This window comes from Eretmochelys imbricata, chromosome 1 (assembly GCF_965152235.1).
Source record: "Eretmochelys imbricata isolate rEreImb1 chromosome 1, rEreImb1.hap1, whole genome shotgun sequence".
NCBI classification, from domain to species: Eukaryota; Metazoa; Chordata; order Testudines; family Cheloniidae; genus Eretmochelys; species Eretmochelys imbricata.
Window position 1 is genome coordinate 157,955,608 of NC_135572.1, and position 22,440 is coordinate 157,978,047.

Consider the following 22,440-nt stretch of genomic DNA (forward strand, 5'->3'; position numbering starts at 1 on the left):
ATGGATAGTCACCAGTCCAGGGCAAGAGCGCCTCATAATTAGCTATTCCATATTTTGTGCTTTATTCCGCTTAATAGGAAGTTAATTTAAACCAGGCATGCAATCAAATGCTAAACAGGGCTGCAATGGGGTCAGGACTCACCAACGCTGGCGCCTCCTTCTGGTTGCTCTGGGAATTAGCTCATCAGCTGTGGCACGGCCTCTGTGTGTGGTGTCTCATCCATTGTCTGCTCTGCTGATTTGGAAACCGCCTTGCTTCCTGCTCAGTGATGTCTGCTTCAGGACACTGCCCTCTGGCAGCACCCACTACTCCATTCTCACCCCCTTCCAGGGTGGGGAGGGTAATGACAGTCCTTCAGCTTGCACCTGCCACAGTGGCCAACCACAACCCCAAAGTCTAGCCCCTCACCTAAGGGGAAGTTGCAGTCTGTCTCAGCCACACTCCTCTGTGGCCAGGTGCAGTGCAAGTGGGGAAAGGAGGAACACAGGCCCACCCACTACTCTGGGTACCGACTCAGGGACCCTCTAGTGGTAGCCTCTCTCTCTCTGCCTATCTTCCCTGGGCCACTTCCCCTTTGGCCCTGTGCACCTTCTCAACCCTTTTTAGCAGGGGCCACAGCCTGGCAGGTAACTGGGCCAGAGCTCTCCTCTGCTCCCCCAAGCATGCCCAGCGCTACTCTGTCCAAGGTGCTACCTCCTTACCTCATGAGCCAGTCCTCCTCCATCACTAGTCAGAGAGAGACTGCCCTCTCTTTTGCTAGGCAGCCTTTATATAGGACCCAGCCCAGCCCTGATTGGCTGCCTCTTCCTGCCGTGATTGGTTCTCCACAGGCCTTTGTTGGTTGGCTGCTGGTTTGTGCAGCCTCTCTGGCCTGTTTCAGCCCTTTTTCTCAATGGAGTGGGGCAGGCGCCCCACTACAAAGGCACACAGAAGTACTTAAACCCAACATGCGCGCTCTGAGCTGTACCCATTCAGCCCTGGTAGGAGAGCAGTCCAAATGGACCTAGAACTGAGACTCTCATCTCTCCATGAATAAATGGTGGTTCTTGCATTTGAAAATAAGATAGCCCAGACACATCTGGCACTTATGAGCTGACTACTAGCTTGAAAGTTAAAAGGGGCCTCAGTCAAAACAGTGGATAAAATTTTTAAAAGATCCTAGGTCCCAGCTTATAATATGGACCTGACATCACGGAGATATACTTTCAGCAAGATGGCTCATGTGAGATATGATTGGAAAGGTAATGATTTACTGAACGTGATTATCCAATTTGTATGCCTGTATCATTTCTGTGTCTGAAGTAAGAATATTGACCATGCATCTGTATTTCAAATGTATTACTTTGGGTGTCATCCACAACCAGCCCTTCAGGTACAACAATGGAAACACCAGGCAGTGCTAATGGCCCATTTGCCGAGACAATGGACTGTAAAAGAGCTTAGTTTTCCTGTGGACGCTGGAGACAGCCTACGGGCAATGCAGAGACATGGGTCTGAGTCACCTTGTACTGGCTCCCCTTTTGGAATGCCAGTGGTTTTCCACTGGAAGACAAAGGGCTCCTGCCTTATACAAGAGCTGTAGAAGCAGAGGAGTGACATCATCATGGTTCTCTCCTCTGCCTTCCCACCCAAAGAGACACTGAAAAACACCTGGAAGCAAGAACTGAACTGGGGGAAGAAGAGTTGAGCTTGGCAAGCTGGAAGGGGGTTCAGCTTGTGAGTAACAATAATTGAGGTTTCAAGCTGCAGACTAGTGCATCTGCCTTTCAAGACTTTCTGTAATCTCCCTGAAACAATATCTAGGGTGAGAAATTACTATTAGTTACCAAATTTCTTTAGTGAAACAAGCTTAGTTTGTGTGCTTGATTTTATTTGCTTAGTAATCTGCTTTGTTCTGTTTACTATCTCTTTAACCACTTTAAATCCACCTTTTGTACTTAATAAACTTATTTCTTGTTTATAATATAACCCAGTTTGTGCAATTCATAATGGGGGGGGGAGGGGGACAAGAAGTTGTGCATATCTCTCTTCACATTGTATAGCTCATAAAATTCGCCCTCTTCCTCAGATATTTCTACACAGAGCAAGACATTATTATTTTGGGTTTGTCACCCAAAAAGGGGTGTGCACATGAGGGCTGGGGGAGTCCTCTCACACAGAGCTGACTTCAATTACATTGCTATAATTTATAATAATGTATTATATTATTACAATTTATAATATCATATTATTATATTCTAATATACTAAGCCCCAGACCTTCTTTAACATGCATGTGAGGTGAGCATTGGCCCCTCATTCTATTTTCCTCCTAGTGAGATTTGCATACAAAGGACTCCAGAGATAAATAGGTCATTAAAAAAGTCCAGGTAAGACGTTTAGCAAAAGAAACATTTTATTGAAAAAAAATTACATTTCACGTATACACCATGAAAATAATAATTTGTGTTTAATCTTCATAAGAAGAGGTTAAGACTTTCACAAAAATGTACACTCTGTATTACAGCATTACTCTATTTGATAACAGATTCTGGTGACCTCTGCCCTGTTCATTTACATGGGACAACAGTACAGCGGGACTAAATGTGCTACAAACAAAAGTCCTACACATTGGCCTCTTCCAGATGCTACCACCTTTTGTTAAGAAGAAAAAAAAATCACCAACTGGGTCAATATTTAAGGTTCATTTTATGTATTTTAAGTAAGGCCAAACTTTAGTTCTCCTTTTCAGAAATCAACAGCCTGGAGAAAACACCAATGGAAAACAATTCCAAACTCCCTTTTCTCCAGTGATTGAATAAGTGAAAAGCACAGTAAAATGGCATTTAGAAAATAATGTTTCTTCATTTTCCAAAGTGAAAGTGACATAAAAAGACTACATTTAAAATGGCGCCCACAGCAAATTGTAAGGTCACGATTCAATGGCATTAGAATATCCAGAACGTAAACCCTTCTATCACATCATCTCTCTCCTCTAATGACAAACCATACTACAGTTTCCCAATATACTAATAAGTCAGAAGAAAATATTGTTCAATCAGTATTGAACATTTCTTGTATAAATATCAATTCTGATGGAGCCACTTGGCACTTATGGACAAAGGCTTCAATCTAACAAAGTTAACTTTAAGCACATGAGTAGTATCACTGAAGTCAATGGAACGACTCACATGCTTAAAGTTAAGCTCATACTTAAGGGCTCTGCTAGACTATGTATATACATCTACAAGTGCTCTTTTACAATGGATCATTTATTAATAGGTTCTTCAGACAAAGTCGTATTCGGCTGACAGCTCACAATGACAACTAGTATTATACTGCCTATAAAACTAGGTCTTCTGGAACACCCTTCCTCATAGGGATACTAGTATTATTTTGGTTCAGGAAGTTTTTTTTTTTTTAATCTGTAAATAAACAACAATAAAAATACATATTAATGCCCCTTAGACTGGGAGACTTAAAAAAAGTAACCCATTAGATGCTGAAAAGTGCAGAACAATTCAAATCCAGCGTTTTCTACAGTGAACAGCAGGGTTTATTGGGTGCCTTAAATTTTTCTTGTGCAAAAACTATGAGTTCAGATAGTGTTTGCTGCAAGAACTACAATAATTTGTTCTACAGAAACAGCCTAATTTTTAAACAATTCTTGTCAGACCTGGATAACACTGACAATGTACAAGTACTGTGAAAACAGGCACTGTGAAAGCTACTTCACATTACTTTACCCACATAACTGTAGTTGTAAAAAGCAACCCGTATCCAGTTCTAGTGGATCTTCCAATGACAACGACAATCACTGTACTACAAATTGTGCAACTGTGTAGTGGTTTTGCAGTGGGAGAGAGGTACTCGGTTGAAACAATCAAACTGAATTCACTTGAGAGCACTGAGATTTCAATATTTGTTTGAAGTAGTTGCGTTTAAATACCAAAGTTCTTCATGAAATAAGTGGGGCCCACCACACCAGCTGGCAATTCAATATCAAGGGTATCAATTCTTTCAAAATGAGATAGCATTTGGGTGTGGAAGAGCAGATGATGCTAATTGTATCTTAGAGTGTTCTATTAGCCTCATACTTACTATTGTAAAAGTTAAGGAATAGAATTTAATACATTACATTACATCTTGCAAATGCATTCTTAACTTTTAATGCATGTGGATAGCCCCATTGACATCAATAGGACCTACTTGTGCATGTTAAAGGTTGAACATGCGCACGACTATTTGCAGGATCAGGGCCTAAAAGTTTTTGTTGCTCTTAGGAAAGCTGGGCAAAATCCTGCCCCAATTGTGTTATTGATTTCACTTTAGAAATATACAAAAAGAAGTGCAAATGATTGCTGTATGCAAGCACCTTCCATTTATTTCCCCTATGTGAATCTAAGGGCCCATGAAGACTATGTCATCGTTAGAAGTCTCATATGGCTAGAAAAACAGCAAGTGATCCATGAGGGCCCCAATACAGCAAAGCACATAAGCATGTGCTTTAATATCAAATGCATGATATGCTTAATCAGGCCCTGGGGGCTGTATTTGACAATAAAACCAAACAAACTTGGCACTCCCTGCCTTAAAGGATGTTGTCACTAAGTGAAAAGCATAGCCATGTACCTATACTCCTTGCTACCTTCCAAGAACTGCTGCATCTCCTCCTGAAGGTCAGTGCAGGTAGAGAAGTAAGTGCATTTTGATTCTGCCTCAGGGGCTCTATTCTTTCCTCAAGACTCATCACACATAAATTGTGCCCACAGATTCCAATGGGAGTCGGGTATGTGCACAGTAAAGCACAGAATAAAGCATACCCTCCTCTGTCCCGTGTCACATGATTAGATGCTCCATCAGGTTTTTTTAGTTCTTTGCTATCTCTACAAAGCCGAGTAGCACTTTGTCAGGCCTGGATACGAAAAAGCTCCCAAGAGAACACAGCTGATAAGTTCTTCCCCAGCTATTGCAAAAAGTGAGGAATTTATAAGTGTTTTTAGGAGACTGGACTCTTTCTTTAGAAAAATAAGAGAAGGGAAAGAAGACATTACTGTTTACTATTGTCAAATAATTTCTCCAACCCGTATGTATACATGGCTGGGATATGGATACAGCATCCAACATTGGACGCTAACCCAGTTTATCTGTGCAGGCAGCCCCTCGCCCTTGCATGGAGGCCCTGTAAAATAAATGTAAAAAAACCCCAAACCAGTTTCTTGATACTTAGAAGTGATTTGCTTTTCTCCTATTCTCCCACCCTGAAAATTAAACATAAAAAAAGTACATCAAGGTAAGAAATAATTGGTCTGATCTTCAAAGGTGCTGGAAACCCACAACTCCAACTGAATGAGATTTATTGGTAACTCAGCTCTTCTTAAAGTCAGGCCACATATTAAAAAACGTTCATAACACTTCAGATTACAACAACTTGCTGACCAAAAAAAACCCCTTCACTTTTCTCCATCCATACTGTTTGTCTATTTTTGCACTCCACTCAGCATGGGCAGCTAAACAAAGCCAGTCAACTTCACATTCAGTTTTAGTTTAGTCATGTTAACTTTGATTCTCTTGACTCATCTCCTCAGCACCTCCGAGACATGCTTAATTCAAAATCCATAAGTTTCTAACTTACCCCAGCTTTTTTTTATCGTTATTGTTAATGCAACTCAAAACTGAAATTTGGGACTACAGATGTTTAAAAAAAATCAATGCACAAATTACAGTGGGTAGGGCAGCAATATTTAGCCCTTTATCTACTGTACTACTGCTCCCCTCCACAATTAAGCATAAAAGCCTTTCTGTAGAAAGAACAAAATGCACGAGAGCCAACCAGAATATACACAAACACTATCAAAGCCGACATTTTCACCAGAAATTAAAACCATTACATAGCACTCTGTTTGTCTGGCATAGAATTCGTTTACTTATTTTATATGCCTCAAGGATGATCTTTAAGAGATCCAAACGTACAATAGGGTCATCTATTCAATACGAAACACCACACAAATGTCAAGTACATAGAAAGTTTACTTGTAAATATTTCTCTGTTTAACAATTTAGAACTAAAAAAATATTACTTCAAAGGCATATTTTATTTATTTGTAATCTGTCCAGGGCTGGTGGGGTTGTACTATCCCTACCATGTCGTAGCCACTTTCTGCTCTCCTCCCTCACAATGTTACGCTCCTGGAAGAGGCAGATATGATGTGACTGGGACCTGAAGCCACAGTGCTGTCTATAAAAATATAATTCGTAAGACTTTCTGCTCCCATTCTGAAGGCCTGCACAGCCAGCCCCCAAATTCTGCATTTTCCCGCCACTGCAACTAAAACGTTAACACATATACACAGTACATATGCTACATTCTTCTAGACACAGATTTTTCTAAATAGCAATGCAACAACAAAGGCAATATGTAATTTATACAGGTAATTTCAGTGATAACATATGGCACAGCCTTCAAATATTGTTGGTATTTTCTTCAATGTGCTACCTTATTCTCTACAAATTCATGGTTTTTTGCCTCAAGACCTGCAGCTGGTCCCGGAGGCACCAATTGAGGAATATGCATCCTTATTCAGGAAAGTATTTCAGACACATGCTTAACTGTACACGTATGTTTACATTCCATTTACTTAAAGACTCACTGAAGTTAAGCATGTAAGTGCTTTCCTGAATCAAGGCCAGAGGGAGCTTGGTAGCTGGAGCAACAAGTGCCAATTCATAGACTCTGTTTTTGGTGTCACTATCGAGGCTTGGGATTGGTTTCCTGGTTAACTGTATGGAAGTTGTGGGGCTGCTATACTGCTTATATGTTCTTCTCTCCTGGATAGTTTCTTTTTGACTCAATTTAAATGATGAGCAACTAGCTTGGGATCTCATTCTGAAGAAAACATATTAAAAACAACAGATTCCCTATGAGATCTGTGTTCAAGGCTCTTCTTTGGTAAAATAAGCACACACGTTTCACATTTCTGATAAGCATCGGGGCATCCTGTTTACCTTAAATCTTCTACTATAAATGTGCATAAACTCATTGATTTACCCAAATATTTAAAAGTAAGAGATTTCTAGTTTCAAAGCTTAACAACTATTGCAGACTTGAATGTTTAAGTTGCTGTGCATAGCATAATGTATTTCAGAATGCTATGGAATAGAAACTGTCCTTGAATGAAGGGTCTCATTTGTCAATAGTTAACACCAAGAGGAGAGGAGAAAGGTATTTTCAAAAGCCATTTTTCTTTTGAAAATATTCTACTCTAAATATTTAATTAATTATATCTGTTCCATTGACTCAAATAGGCATTTAAAGGTACTCCAACAATGAAAAGCTGCAATCTGATTTAAGAGAAATTATTTGTTTAATGTTTAAGCTTTGGTAAAGAAACATTTTGGTTTCCAAGTAGCTGGACTATGTGTTAGTTTTATACCAGCGTATAACTCAACTTTTTAAAGGGGTATAGGGGAGCCATTGTTTCATTTAATTAGGGGGCACCAATTTCATTTGGCTAAGTGACCAAAACAGCCTCTCTGACTGGCACAGGCATTTTGCAGAAGTGACTTCTTTAATAAAGGAACTCCCATGTTTCTCACTAGACTGGATGTCTGCCTTCTTCCACTCACAGAACGGCCGGAATGTGTAAATTATGCCATGTGGATATAGGCCAGGGGACCTGACCTGGCACTGCACTCCCTTCGATTTCACTGCTCAAGAAGCAGACCAAGGAATGAACTGTGGTTCTTGCTCTGGAGCCCCTGATCCCCAATGAGGGCAAAATACTCTCTCACCCTACGCCTTCAGTAACATGTATATGGGAATGGAGATGCAGAATGCCAGAGTCACTTTTCAATTGCAACATGTAGGTCTCTCATAGGCAGTTATGGAGCTAAACATCATGTATAAATCAGTCTAGCAACCTCAAATCACTAACTCCATCTCCTCTCCATTAGTGAGCTTTAACTCTTAACCTTCCAGCAAGTTTCTGCTGCTATGAAAGTTATTCAAAGAAATGCGCAGAAGATAAGCCTAGTATTGCCCCTCCCGCCCCCAATCCTGTGGTTTTATATTGGGATAATTTAGGTGTCCAAATGTGGGCTTTCCCCTTATCCACCCAATCTTTATATCAGCTACTAATAAAATCTTAACCAAATCCACATACTCAGGACCACTACCGAACTGTTCTTGTTTTGTTTAATTCTGAAATGGTCAACATATTCAAAACTAAGAGCTAACAATTTTTATGCACAATATATTAATGTAGACATTTTTATTACAATCTTTCTTGCCACATGTTGTAAAATAAAATAGACTATCACAATCACTGTAACAGTATCAGACAACGAATGAACATCGACCAATCCAGGTAGGTATGGGATACTCTTAACAAGGGTTTTAGCTAGAAACCTTGGTCCGCCAATTCTTTTGTATAGTATGTTGGTTATAGAGTTTTTGCATTTTAAATATAAATCAGCAAATGAACATCTCCATTACCAATTTTAATGCAGATTTTTTTAAAAAAGTGTACGTACGCCAAGCATGAATAAATTTCCACAACGCTTTTTTTTTTAAACTGCAAAGTGTTGTGATGTGTATATCTTCCAAGGAAGTCAGCAGAAATTTTACGCACAAAAAGGTTGGGTTCTGGCCCAGACGAGACGAGATAATTCATTTTAAAGAGAGTTTTGGTCCATTCTGCACAAGGGCTCCACAAATAAGTGAAACTATAATAATCAAAATGGCTGCCCACAAAGAAGTTCATCACAGAACATGGGGTCAAACACAAATGAATTAGCTCAAGTAACACCAGCCTTCCATTTTGTTGACCGATGAAAATCACTGAACAGAATGATTGAAACTGCTGTTCTCTGCCAAATTGCTTGTAGCTCTGCAGTCATTAGAGACATTCATTTTAGTTTGACAGCTTTTCTTTGTAGGAGGATCTGCCAGTGGATAAGACTTGACCTCTGTGATAGACTCATTTCCTTTAAAGGGATAATGAGCAACTGTGCTAAAGGCCAGAGTGAATACTGAAACGTTTCCTAGCTGCTCTGGAAGTACATGGAATTTCTGTATCAGTGGAACCTTCATGGATGTTACATCCAAGAGAAGAGAAGAGAAGGAGGAATAAAAGAATGATTGGATGGGATTGTTTTGAGTTTGTGCAGTGTGGCACACACAGTTTGTTCTAAAAACACTAGGAAAAAGTGCTACGTAACATTTCACTGCAAGTTACATGCATTGCTTTAACGTTGAAAAATACCTTTGTTCATATGTTGTGACCAGAATGTACATTGTTACAAGGTAACTACAATGTGCACTTACAGTCAGTTTCTCCATGCTTCTTCAATTATTAGACACTGAGCCTGATTCTGCAGCTGATGCATGGCCTGATCTAATTAAAGTCACAGAAATAATATAATTGACTTCAATGGGAGTTCATTCAGATATCATACGAGCATCTCCCACTGCCTTCAACAGAAGATGGTAGAATGCAGTGGCTGCAAATTGTGGCCAGTTCATAACTGAACTTCTCCAAGTTCAGTTCTGCATTTTCATGTCTTTATTTTCCCTCTGCTTTTTTGTGGGTATTGTGTCAATTCATCACAGATATTAAAACTAGAAGGGCATTAATGCAGGAGATGGGGGAAGAGGGGGGTCTCCCTTCCTCTGAAGCACCAGGCACAGGCCATTCCTAAGGTCTGAATATCTGATTTAGACCACAGGTCCAAGCTGCTATGGCAAGTCATAGGCGCCTCTTATTAGCTTGCCTCTGTTCTGCTTCATAGGAAAATTCATTTTGGCTAAGTTTTACAGATAAAAATTCTGTACTGAATTATTGTCATTTAATTTATTAACCACTTTCATGGAATCTATTATTCCATTTTCCATATTAACCCCTCCCTTTTCCTAGAAGCACAAACCAATGTATTTGCTCCTACGCACCAAAAGAGACTCCTTTTGTAGCATCTTATTGCAAGCTTGCCATCACTATGCTCTCTTGATGGCAAGAAGCTTGGATCTGTATGGTTACTGCTGCTTTTCAAAAAAGAAGAGGATTATGAACCTCTCTCTTTGACCCCCTGACATGAAGAACAGGAATTTCTCACTAAGCTATGGAAAAGTTGAAAATTCTGGATGGGTTAGTGCTAGAAGTTTAACACTGTGAGGATATTTAAAGAATCATTGAGTGAAGAGATGGAGCAATAGTCTGTTGATCAGAGCTTCCCAAGTCTATGGGAAGCACTGCAAATGTCAACATGAAATGTTATGAGTTTAAAAAAGTGAAACAAAAAAGGCTTATGCTTATAGTTATCTCTGGGGTGGGATACATGGCCACTAAGTGATTAGCACTTGGCAGTGGTAAAAATGTATTTGTGTTGAAAAATGAGTAGAAAGCCCTTGGAGTTGTATTACTGAAATATCATTTTTGTTTAAAAGCTACTATCTCTAATTTGAAAGTTGATTATGTTTCCCATGCAGCTTCCACAGCAAACATTGTATGTTAAAGAGGGCAGTTTTTAAAGTAATAAAGATCAGTTTTTAAACATATGGGAATTAGCAATTATCTAGAAGGAAAACAGCTTTAAACTGTTTAAAAATACAGTGCTGAGGACTTTGCTAACACTATGAATGTTGGACATCAGCCATAAGCTCATGCGCCAAAGGAGATTGCTATGCTTTATTCATATTACCAGAATTATTATTGCTAGGAAGTTATTTCATGGTGGAGGTTATTGTAAATTGTGGCAGTACAGTCAAGTTTACTAAGTAATTTCCAGATTCTTTTTTGTGTTTCCTATGTCAGCAGAGCAAATTTTTAAATTTTAATTGCTGAGTGCATTGGCGATGATAAAGGATTAGCCACTTAGAGCAAAAGCTGAGAGTTCTTCTCTTAAACTTATTGCAAAATGCATTAGTGTCTTATGGGTTATTTGCTTCAGAGATGCTGAAAAAGAGAGATTTAAGAAGTCTATTAGTTGGAAAACTTCCACTCTATTAAAAAGACAAAAATTAAATCTGTTTGGCCTAAAATTAGTGATACCTGGGTAAATTCTCTCCCTGGGTTCTGCAAGTCGAAACAAAATAGGGGCTCCAATGGCAGAAAGTCCACTCGGATAGTGGATGAACAAAGACTGCAGTGGCACAATCTACCTACAACCCAGGCACTGCTCAGGGACCTAGACCTAGCCAGTTGACCCAGCTTAGTAACTGGGCAGGGCTGGCCAGGAAGAAGTTTCTGGGAAGACACCCAGGAAACACACAGATCAAGTGCTTTTTCTTGGCAGCTTCAGAGCGTGGATGGAACTGAAACTGCCCTCCTTTTAGCATCTCCCTCCGTGCACAACTGCTTCCTGCTACTGCAAGAGGGTGCAATTTGTATCTCTGTGTGCCAGGATGAACAAATCAAGTTCACAGGCTGTTTTCAGGTTTGGGCACATAGAACACACTAAGACTCATTCTCAGAGGTGCAGAGAACTTGCAGTGCCTGTTGAAGTCAAGAGGAGCTGGAGGTGGTCAACATCTCTCAGGAATATCCCCAGTGCCTAATCAGCACCCAGAGTACAGAAGTTGTCAAGAAACCCATTCTGAGAACACTTCAGGGAACAGGATTCTGATACAAAAAGGGTTAACCAATAAAAATTCCTCAGCTGCCTCCATGGAAGGGAGGGGGGGAAAAAAAAAAAGAGACCAGGAGGAACTTTATACTGAAGTGCTTTGGTACTATGGAGGATAATAAGCAGTAGTATAGCTCCTTAGATACACTCTAACATCTTGCAACACACATTAAAAACAAAATCGCTATTTGTTTTGGAGAGGAAGCATAAAATAATTCAGTAAAATTCAGATCATGAAACTGTCTAAAGAGTGGCATTATAAACAAACGAATCTCTTTACTTATGTCTGCAGGCAAGGTAGGCAACTGTTCACTATTTAGTGCTTTACTGATGAACCTGTTGTACAGTGCTCATTTTTATTAAGCAGGTACATCCTCTAAGGTTTCCTAAATAGAACCATCCATAAAGGTTAAAATCCCCTCAACAAATAATGAATGTTGTCAGTATCCCAATGGCTTGCTATCCGTTGGAATACTAAGAGGGTTACTTTTACAAAAGGTAGCCATTTTATCTCCCTTTCTTAAAGAAGCTTTGTCTTGAAGTCTTAATAAAAAAAGGAATTAAATCTGGTTCCAGAGGTAGAATTATAAATTTCTATTTGGTGCTACTGGCTGGCTAATTAGATTAGTAACATTGGTCTTTTCTGGAGTGGAACATGGGGACAAAGTGATGTGGATACTTGTAGTCACAGGAAATAAAGGGATTAGCACCTATAGAAATTGGAATCACATATTCATTCATAGGCCAGAAACAGGAAAAGTTATTAACATGAAATGATACTTCAAGACCTCTGCAGAGCACCTAATGCTCAATATCTCCAAACTGCTCCCTATATGCAGCCTGAAGTTGTGTGCAGTTTCAACCCTACTGAATTTCATGGCAGTCAAGATAGTGAATACCACAATAAGCTCCCAAATGCCTTCAGTTAAGGGAGTAGGTAGCTAGTGAAATTGGCACTAGATGCTTTGCTACAGTATATATGCCAGTCAGTCAGTCATTCCACTAGCAAATTCATACCCAAAGTCTTTGGAGAGGCAGGAACCCGTGTATTCTCTTGCCTATGGTACACAGACTGAGTGAATGTGACAGCCATTTTGATACCTGTGAGTAAGTTTTACTACTCACTTTTTTTTTTTTTTTTTTTCCTTAAACCAAGCAAGGCCAGCACATATGTTTGATTGTGGATATCTGCCTACACAGGGAAGTCATGGAAGTCAGGTTTCTGTCACAGATCTAAGGCAAACATTACAATTTACAGGAAAGAAAAAGAGGACATCAATACATTGTGCGTTATTGGGAGACATACAAGCCTTTATAACTCAGTAGCTTTTATTATTATCTCCGGGTTTTCTATGTCCTTTTTGCTTTGGACCATTCTCAGTTCCAGCTGGGCTGGGCTAGGTTTGTTTCCTTTTCCAGCGTGTGCTAAAAGAAGATATTGAAGTGTCAATAATAAACAAACACCCAAGGAAAAAAAAAAGAATGAATATGTTTCTGTCCTGTCCCCATCATTACTTTTTTCCCCCTCTTCTCATCCACTGTGCTACCACTGCCCATTGCCTCCACCAGAGGGTATACAGCACATTGTTTTCCCTATCCGCCAGCTCAGGTACTTCTGCAGCTCCACCATTATTTAGAGACTGCTCCTGAGCAGTTCTGAGGGCCCTCAACTCCTCTTTGGATCTTACTGGGACTCGAGGGAGTTCAGCAACTTGTATTCTAGGTGACAGGGACCAGGCTGCATGGCAGTATAGTCAAACTAGATTACTTATGTGCTTCCAGCTGGTGTTTTTAATTCCCCTTCCCACGAGAAGACAGTTTGAAGAATAATTAATTCAGCTATCACAAGACAGAAATTCACCACTCATTAATAGTCGAGGAATCCATCCCAAGCCTAACATACACAGAAAAGGGTAACTGAGCCAGCTGGTGCATCCAAAATCGGAAAAAGGTGAGGCTCCCTTGTCCATTACATTCAGCATTTTCCTCAAATTCTCTCACTCTTGTTCTAATAGTAATGCAGTCCCACCGCAAATGCGGCACCTGTCGACTCACCAGCGCATTTTTACCACTGTCATCTAGAACAGAGTTAGAGGACACAGCAGTGAACACGCTGGTGCTAGAATTCCCTAGATTCTGTTTTGTGGGTGTAGTCTAATAATAGGCCACATTTAGTGCTGAAAACAACTTTCTAGAATGTTTGTTCTAATGAGGATGTGAACAGAGTAAATTCAGGAACAGGGTGTAAAATGATTACCCTTTGCACACTTGATGGTCCTTTGCAGAACATGCTGCATAGCAGATACTGTCTTTTCACATGCCACCTGAAATTAAATATACATATATGTTTAGGCTTACCAACATTCCAATCGCCCAAGTTAGTCGCAGTGCTTTTGACTAGAATGTTCAGAGGCCAACTTGATTGACCCGAAGGGTAACAAGAGTCAATGAGTTGTTTTTTCTCCACTCTATAAGGCACATACAAGTTGGCAGCTGAATTTAATGCATAGTGTAAAAAGCTGTAGAATCTTGCAATAACTAGGAGCAAAAGGATCCAAATTAAGGACACAGTCTCCAAAATTAATAAGTAAGAAAGAATCAGCGTGCAAAACACTTATTCTGATAACAAGCGCCACTACTGTAAAAATCAGTTATGAATCAAGGACAAAAAACAAATATTTTTAATGTATAGAGTATCTTTGATTTGGTAGAATCCCCAAATACTTTTACAGACTGTTCAGAGAAAGACCTCATCAGCCATCACTGAAATGCAATCACCAAAAATGAGTGGGTTTTTGTGGGGAGGGAACTATATCTATAGGGGACATTTTTAAGTTTGTATAATGTTAAGTGTCCCAGAGCTGAAATTTGGTCAGGGGAATAGCTCACACTCTTGCAAGAAGTAAAAACAAAAGGAGGACTTGTGGTACCTTAGAGACTAAATATTATTCTGTATTCCGGATATTGTCTCTCCAGCATTCTGTATCTATATTCTGAGGACTAACAATAATAAAATGAAAGAAGTCATTTATTAAAGCAGTTTCCTGCCAGAAAAAAAAAACACCACCTCTCTCACACACCTTAAGATTATTTGGATGTTTGTGTGTCCAGGCCAAGAGCATCGCAGCAAACAAGTCTCCAGTTCCAACGAAATCAGCATCCACTTTAGGAGACTCCATTCGAATTCTCTGGGTCACCTTGGTGCCATCTGCTCTAGCTGGAAGGCAGACATACACAGTTAAGAAATAGAACCTCTCCCTGCAATTAATACAATACTTACTAAAATTTAAAAGGCAGTTACCGTAGTGCTTGACACTTTAAGTCAGTAGTTCCTTAGGCAGATCTTTAAAAATTTGCAACTATATACAAGCTCTTTCAAACTATTTTTCTCCAAACTTTGCCCATTTGGGAGCCACATCTGCAGTGTGAGTGCTACACATAATTTGGAAGAGATAGCTAACACCATCATCTTCCATAAAGGAGTCCAAGCCAAGCATGCACAGGTCCCAGCATGTATTTCTCCATCTTGACCTATTGGCAGCTGGTTCAGTAAGTATGGTGAATCTGGAAGCTGCTCACACCAAGATAAGCATCATGTGCTGGAACACTTAGTATCTCTAGGTTGCACCTCGGTTTTAAATGTAAGGGCAGCCACAGGCCACAATGGAGAACACAGTCTGTACCTGACCCATGATTACAACAATAACGAAAAAACAGCTTATGGTCCATTTAGTACACTAGAATTTTTAGGTGGTGCCAAGGAACACCAATTGGTTCTAGATCAGGTTTGTATTTCTTAATTAGTAATCCAACTGTTTTTTTTTTGGCAGCCCAGCATGTAATCTCTACACTTACATCTCACTGGTAAAGAAGAAAGTGGGATTATTTGCCATCCTGCTCAACAGCACTCCTTTAATATGAGAGCATTCAACACCAATTTACCAAGCGTACACACAGTGCTTGGTGCTATCAGAAGGTGGGGGAGACGTGGAGAGAAAAAAGGCTTAGGAAAGAAACAAATTGTTCCTGTCCAGGTTGTTTACAATCTATTTTGTCAAGAAGACAGTGCAATTTTTCTTCTTCACTGACAAGCATCTTAAGTTTCCATCTTCCCACCCCACCATCACTGCAGGTGTCCGAATCCATATGATTGAGCTGTTCCCATGTACTCCAGGCGATTTTCATGGAGTGATTTATTTTTACAGCAACAGAAACAAATGGAGTGAGCTGTTCGATAAAACAAGACCATGACTTACTTTTCCTTTGGCTCCCTAGCGCAATTAGGAAGTCACTTCCTAGAGAACCCTGTAGGTCTGAGCTTGTGATCACCACTGTCTCTGGTCCCATAGCATGAAGCATATCCATTACCTTCCCATGCACAAAACAACAAGAACTGGTCATTATGTATTACTGATAAATGGTAGCAGTCACTGAGCACAGCTCCATTAATAATGCTGAAGAACAGTTTTGTGGAATACTTAAAAACTTCATTGCAACCCTCAGAAAGATTAAATAATTTCCCCTCAAACAACTAATTTAAAATATTAGCATTAGATTTAGAGATCTATAACATTAATGCACTTATTACAATATATTAAGTGTCTCTGTGTTATTTTCAGATCCTCTTCCTATACAGTCCAATACCATGAGTTCAACTGTACAGGCCTCCAAAGAGGAGAGTGAAACCATAAGTAATAAGAAATGTCTAATAATGTGGGGTGTGGGGCTCCCCTCACACAAAAAGTTCCGTGATTTAAGATCTTATTAGACAGGGGAGAGTGAATCCACATATACGTGTGTGAGCGCTAGTGTCTTGTAATAGTTAATAGGATTCTGATAACTTCTCCAGCAACTGAGGTATTAACACTGAACTATAAGGATAGAATGGCTTATATAGCCAACATCCTAAGAGAAAGTGAATAATAATAAATAATAATAATAATAATAATAATAAATTTAATAAGCCTCAAATAAAGGGAATTTATCTGAGCTTATCATGTAAATGTTTCTCAATCTCCTTCTCCTTTTGGAACCTAGGTACTGTATGTTTCAAAGGCATGTGTGTATCTGCAGAGGACGTGTACATGTCTAACATTATAGGTATATTCCCACCTCTACCATTTCTCACAAGAAGTCAAATCCCTATTTGTGACTCTACAATTGGCTGGTGTGGAAGTGATTTTGATTTTTACACAAAGAAAGGATGACTTCAGTACTGGATTTAGCATAAAAAGCAGATACAAAAATAAATTCCCCTAGAAGAAATCCTCTCGGCCTAGCTATGACTCATGAACAGCTGAATAATAAGGGCTTACTTCTCCTATTATTATTCTGTATCGCCTTCCTTTCTTGTCTGAGTTATTCAAAGTTATTTCTCAACTGTCAAACTTCCTAACACACACAGAGTTGGTCAAAATCAGTAACTCCACCCACTGTTGCCAGTGCAATGAATCTATGAGGTAATGGCAAGTCCATTTTCATTCCATATTAAATGTTTCACCAAGGTTTCTAATATTCTTGTACTATCTCAATCAAAACTTAAAAAATTGTGAAAAAACCTGAAAAGCCTCTCAAACAGAGACTTGGCTGTAGCCTATAAATAGATGCCCCTGCTCAGGAACCAGTCAATGGCATTACTGATGTTACCAGACCAGTACATACTGTGATCTCTCACGGTGCGCAACAATTCAGACACCATGGAATAGTAATTCTGAGAACTGGTTTATAAATGGTCTTTTAAAAGAGGAAAAGCAAGTGGATGGTATCTGTGGCAGAGCCGTTTCTAATAGAAACCTTCTTCATAATTTTCCATGAGGCATCCATTGTGCAATGCTTTTATTCAAGGTTATAACATGGTTCACTCCATGGTTTTCTAACAATCGTTAGTACACCGTTGCTAGCTGCATGGGTGTCCCGTTTCCACCCTACTTGGGCAACTCTTTATCTGATTGATGTAGCAGAGTAATAGAACAAAGATTTTTCTGTCTTTGAAGAATAAACGACCTAGCTTAGGGCCAGATCTTCACAACAAAGGAAGTCTCAACTATGCAGACCCAGCACAGTTAAACATTCAGGTTGGTGTTCTAGAGCAGAAGAGAGAATTCTGTTCCTAAGCCATGGCCCAGCCTCCAAATACAAGTGAATACAAGACTGTAGCATGGCCATGCCAAGGCAGGCTTATCTAAGACTCTAGCATGATTTATTCACCTCTACAATAACACCAGACCATGTATAATTGTGTTAGGGGATTACACAGTGTTGCAATTGATCTTGCTATTAGAGCTAGCTAGATAACATTAATTGCATTTTGGAAAAAGTTTCAAGATTTCAAAAAAAAAACCAAAAAAACAAACCTGTTTTCATTCTGCCTTTGAGCCTTGGGGGAAAAACATAAGACTCCTGCTCTGCTTTCCAGAATAGCAAATTGCCATGTGATTAAGGCACTCACTCAGCATGTGGGAGACTCAGGTTCAAGTCCCTACTCTACCTGATTTGAAACAGGGTGCCCTAATCACAAGGTATTTGGGGGTCACTCTCTTCCCTCCCCACCAACCTGAGAAACCTTTCCAACTCAATTTTCATGAAAATACACTTTTCACAAAAATGTTTCTTTTGATTAATTGGCATTTTCTAATGAAAAAACAAAACATTTGTCAAAAAATTCCCAACCAGCTCTACTTGCTCTGCACTTGAGGTAAAACCCTGGCCCTACTCTTGACTTTATTCCCATTGACTTGAGTGGGGCCAGAATTCCAGCCTTGGTCTTTGCTGTGCAGATGAGATCATGTGGAACAGACCCTGTATGCTGCAGGCAGCTGAGGAAAAACATGGCCAGAAGGAAAAGAAAATCCTACAAGAAACTAGTCTTCAAACGGGTAAGGTACATTTATTACCACATTGTCTCCTCCCTGGAGGAGACAAGATTTTTATCAGTAAATAAGGGTTAACATCCAGCAATCACACTGCTTGGTAGAGAATTCATTTGTAAAACAGTTACTCAGTAGCATATTATCACCATTCTTGTGTGGGACTGGAACGTACAAACTGAAAGCTAATGGCTTGTAAGCATGACTAGCAGCATAACCACTCCACTCTACTTAGGCTCTTGATTCCATTGATGAGAATAGCAAAGACACTGTTATAATTAGTGGTGAGTCACATGAGGGGTATTCCCTGGACAGGGCATGCTGGGGGATGCAAAACAGGAATAAAAATGGCTGAGATTTTTTGAGCTGCTTTCCACTGGGGAAAAAAAAACAAAACAATCAGCAAGCGACATTCAGATGGCTTTGCTGGAGGAAAAACTGCAAAGATCATGGCTGCTGTAGGTTCACTACTATCCTGGGTGTTAGCATGACCACTGGAATACAATTCTCAGATAAAACATTAAAAAAAGGTGAAAAATCAAATCAGGAGAAATAATTCCAGAGTCCTTTACTGAAGGAGTCAATTGTATTCACCAAAAGGAAGTGTGTGTTAGAACATAGAACTGAGCCCCTCAAGTCAACAATACATCAAATCCCTAGTTTTACACTTTACATTCCAACCCTGCAGACTTCAGCATATGTTCAGCTTGCGTAAGAACGAGAGGATTTAACCCTACAAGGACAAATCCTTACTGTAGAACAGGAAGTTTGTGAAACCTGCAGCTTCTGGCATTGTCAGATCATGATGCTAGCTTTCGCAGGACAAGGTTCAGGTTCCTCTGTGCCTACTATTTGGAAGTGCCTGAAGACCATAGTTGCAGCCTGGCTGCTAGTCCTCTGCACTTCTGGGGTGAGCACCACAAGCCCCATCCTGCTGACCAGCTCTCTGGATAGTAAGACACCCAGCCCCTCTAGAAGTTAAAGTTAAGAACCTTCCAGCTGCAGCTACCTACAGCAGAATAGGACCCTGAGCCCAACCCTTCCTGCACACACTTTCCTCAGTGCTGTTCCCTGCTGCACCGCAGAGCTTGCTGGTAACTTTTTCCTCTCTAGCAAGCCCTGTGGCAGAGTGAAAGCTGGCTGTGCTAGCCCTGCAGTCTCATCCTGGCAGCAGGGGGAGCAGCTAGCACACCACAACAGTCATTTGAATGAAGAGTATGGTTTTCATCCTAACTAGTGCATTTCTCCATGACTGGCAGTGTGATCATTTATAATATATGGGGGCTCCTTCACCCCCCACCCCATCCTTACATCTCAGTGGCATTAAGTCCACAGTGCTCTATTTAATATCATTGTTTTGGTTTTATTTAAGTCTTTTTAAAAGACTTTCCTTCAACAGTCCGACACTAACCATAAGAAGTTTTCTGTGCATGAAGTGTGACCTGAATCACTACAGCTTTGCAGAGACATTACAGAGAAGGTGACACGGGAGACAATATGCAAGCATTAAGGACACAAATTATAAACTGCAAAATTGCAGGCAAACCTCTGGACACACACACACCTACGTACCTCTAAAGCTTCTTTTTCTGTGTGAATCTTTCTGCCAGTGAGCAACCTAGCAGTCAAGAAAGAAGATTAAAAAGCATATATACTATGGACAATCACTGTTTGCTTTGCTCACCAGGATTAAATCTCTGAATATATGGTATCTTGTTTACAAGAGGGCTTGAGCAAACCATTGGCTATATTAAATAGCATGTGGTACCAGACTGTCTTTCAGTGTCTTTGCATACAATAGATAGAAATTTCTTATCTTATTGGCAACTGACTAAAATTTAAAAAGCTCTGTACGTGAAACCAATGGGTAGTCTAAGTTATGTTGCAGTGAATTGTCTGCATCACAAACATTTCCATCTCCCATGATGAACCAAAGACATGGGACTCCCTCAGTAAAAGAGGCAAGACCATGATGCATCATGGGAGATTTAAACTGATCTTTTGGGTAAGGATGTGGATAAATTGGAGAGAGTCCAGCGAAGGGCAACAAAAATGATTAGGGGTCTGGAACACATGACTTATGAGGAGAGGCTGAGGGAGCTGGGATTGTTTAGCCTGCAGAAGAGAAGAATGAGGGGGGATTTGATAGCTGCTTTCAACTACCTGAAAGGGGGTTCCAAAGAGGATGGCTCTAGACTGTTCTCAATGGTAGCAGATGACAGAACGAGGAGTAATGGTCTCAAGTTGCAGTGGGGGAGGTTTAGATTGGATATTAGGAAAAACTTTTTCACTAAGAGGGTGGTGAAACACTGGAATGCGTTACCTAGGGAGGTGGTAGAATCTCCTTCCTTAGAGGTTTTTAAGGTCAGGCTTGACAAAGCCCTGGCTGGGATGATTTAACTGGGAATTGGTCCTGCTTCAAGCAGGGGGTTGGACTAGATGACCTTCTGGGGTCCCTTCCAACCCTGATATTCTATGATCAGGGAACCCAGCCTAGGGGGGAGAAGGGAATCATGAGGTATTGCTATGGTATTTCCAAAGCCAACTATTTCAGTCTTCAGCCAGACTATTTGTGGGGAAAACAAAACAAAAATAAAAAACTGAAAAAAAAAGAATTATTTTTTTGCACTGGGAAGGTGGCGGGGGACAAATATTTTCCAACAAGCTCCAGAAATTACCTTTGGACACAGTCCATTAAAAGTAACTATAAAATTGAGATGTTTAAGAAAATGGGATATTTTTGGGAGTTATTTAAAAAGGTGAAATTCAAATAATATTTTTTTAAACAAGCAATCTTCAAGATTTACTAAGGAGCTCCATTTAAAAACAATAAAAAAAAAAAAACCACCAGTAACAAAACCCATAAACACAAACAAAAGCCAATTTACCGAATATAATGGGAGGAACAGAGTTCATTTGTTCCTCTTTTAGCCCCAGATTTACCAAGCGTACTTACTCAGCCTCAAACTGATTAGGAGTTATTATATCTGCAATGGGTACAACTTTGTCCCTGTAGACTGGGAGAAGATCCTTTGGCACATACTGAAAAACAATAGGAAAATGATAATGAACTCTGCCAGTAATTACTGTGGTAGTTACAGTGGTAATTTTCCTTCATTTAAATTTGATTTCCATACATTAACATACATTCTGTAACCTAGTGGACTACTCAGTTTCCAACCTGCAGGAATACTTAGAAGTTAGAGCAATAAATGGAGTCATAACTCCTGGCTTCTTTTCCTAGCTTTGCAACTGACTTGTTATGCGACTTTGGAAGAGTCCTTTAACCTCTCCGTGTCTCACTTTCTCGCCTCTGTTAAATGAGGAATTGTTCTCCAGCTGGCATGGTTGTTGTAAGAATAACTTCATTAATGTGGGCTGGGAGGGGACACCAAAGATTCCTGGCTCAAAACTACTCCCCCCCCCCCCCAAAAAAGTTACAACTGTTACTTTTTATCTTATACAGTGACTATTTGTCGTTGAGACGTGTTGCGCACATATACCTTCCACCGTAGCTGTTTGTGCACCCACTACGCTTGGCAGAGAGACTTTTAGTCAGCGGTCCTGTTGGGGTAGTGCACATGCCAGCTCATGTGTCCTTGTGCCTCCAACCAAGGGTATAAAGGGTGAGGGAACTCCAGCCTCCCTTCAGTTCCTTCTCACTGATAGCTTGGCAACATTAGCCTCCGAAGGAGCAAGGAAGAAGGGTGAGTCATGGGATATGTATGTGCATATCTCCAATAGTTACTGGACAGAGACGTAACCTTTTTTCCCTCCGAGTGGCTGTGCGCTTCAGGTGATTCCCAAGCACTGCTCCTTCAGGTGGTGGGAGTTTGGCGTCTACTTGAATAATGGACTGTAGAACGGAAGCTATTCAGACGGCATAGTGCTTAGCAAACGTGTCGGCAGATGACCACATTGCTGTTCCACAGAAGTCCACAATTGGGATGTTGGGAGGAAAGCCCGCCAGCCCCTC

The 22,440-nt window shown here is 40.2% G+C and overlaps 1 protein-coding gene across 1 annotated transcript in view; it reads right to left on the bottom strand.

The window, feature by feature from the left end:
* Positions 1 to 2,377: 2,377 nt before the first annotated feature.
* Positions 2,378 to 22,440, bottom strand: part of PDXK (pyridoxal kinase) — an 84,679-nt gene continuing 64,616 nt past the window's right edge. The window contains exons 6-11 of the mRNA XM_077817815.1: positions 21,421 to 21,506; positions 20,037 to 20,082; positions 15,855 to 15,966; positions 14,679 to 14,815; positions 13,856 to 13,922; positions 2,378 to 13,023 (exon numbers count right to left, since the gene is read on the bottom strand). Coding sequence (XP_077673941.1) covers positions 12,911 to 13,023; positions 13,856 to 13,922; positions 14,679 to 14,815; positions 15,855 to 15,966; positions 20,037 to 20,082; positions 21,421 to 21,506 — 561 coding nt within the window. The 3' untranslated portion in view covers positions 2,378 to 12,910. The remainder of the gene's footprint in view (positions 13,024 to 13,855; positions 13,923 to 14,678; positions 14,816 to 15,854; positions 15,967 to 20,036; positions 20,083 to 21,420; positions 21,507 to 22,440) is intronic.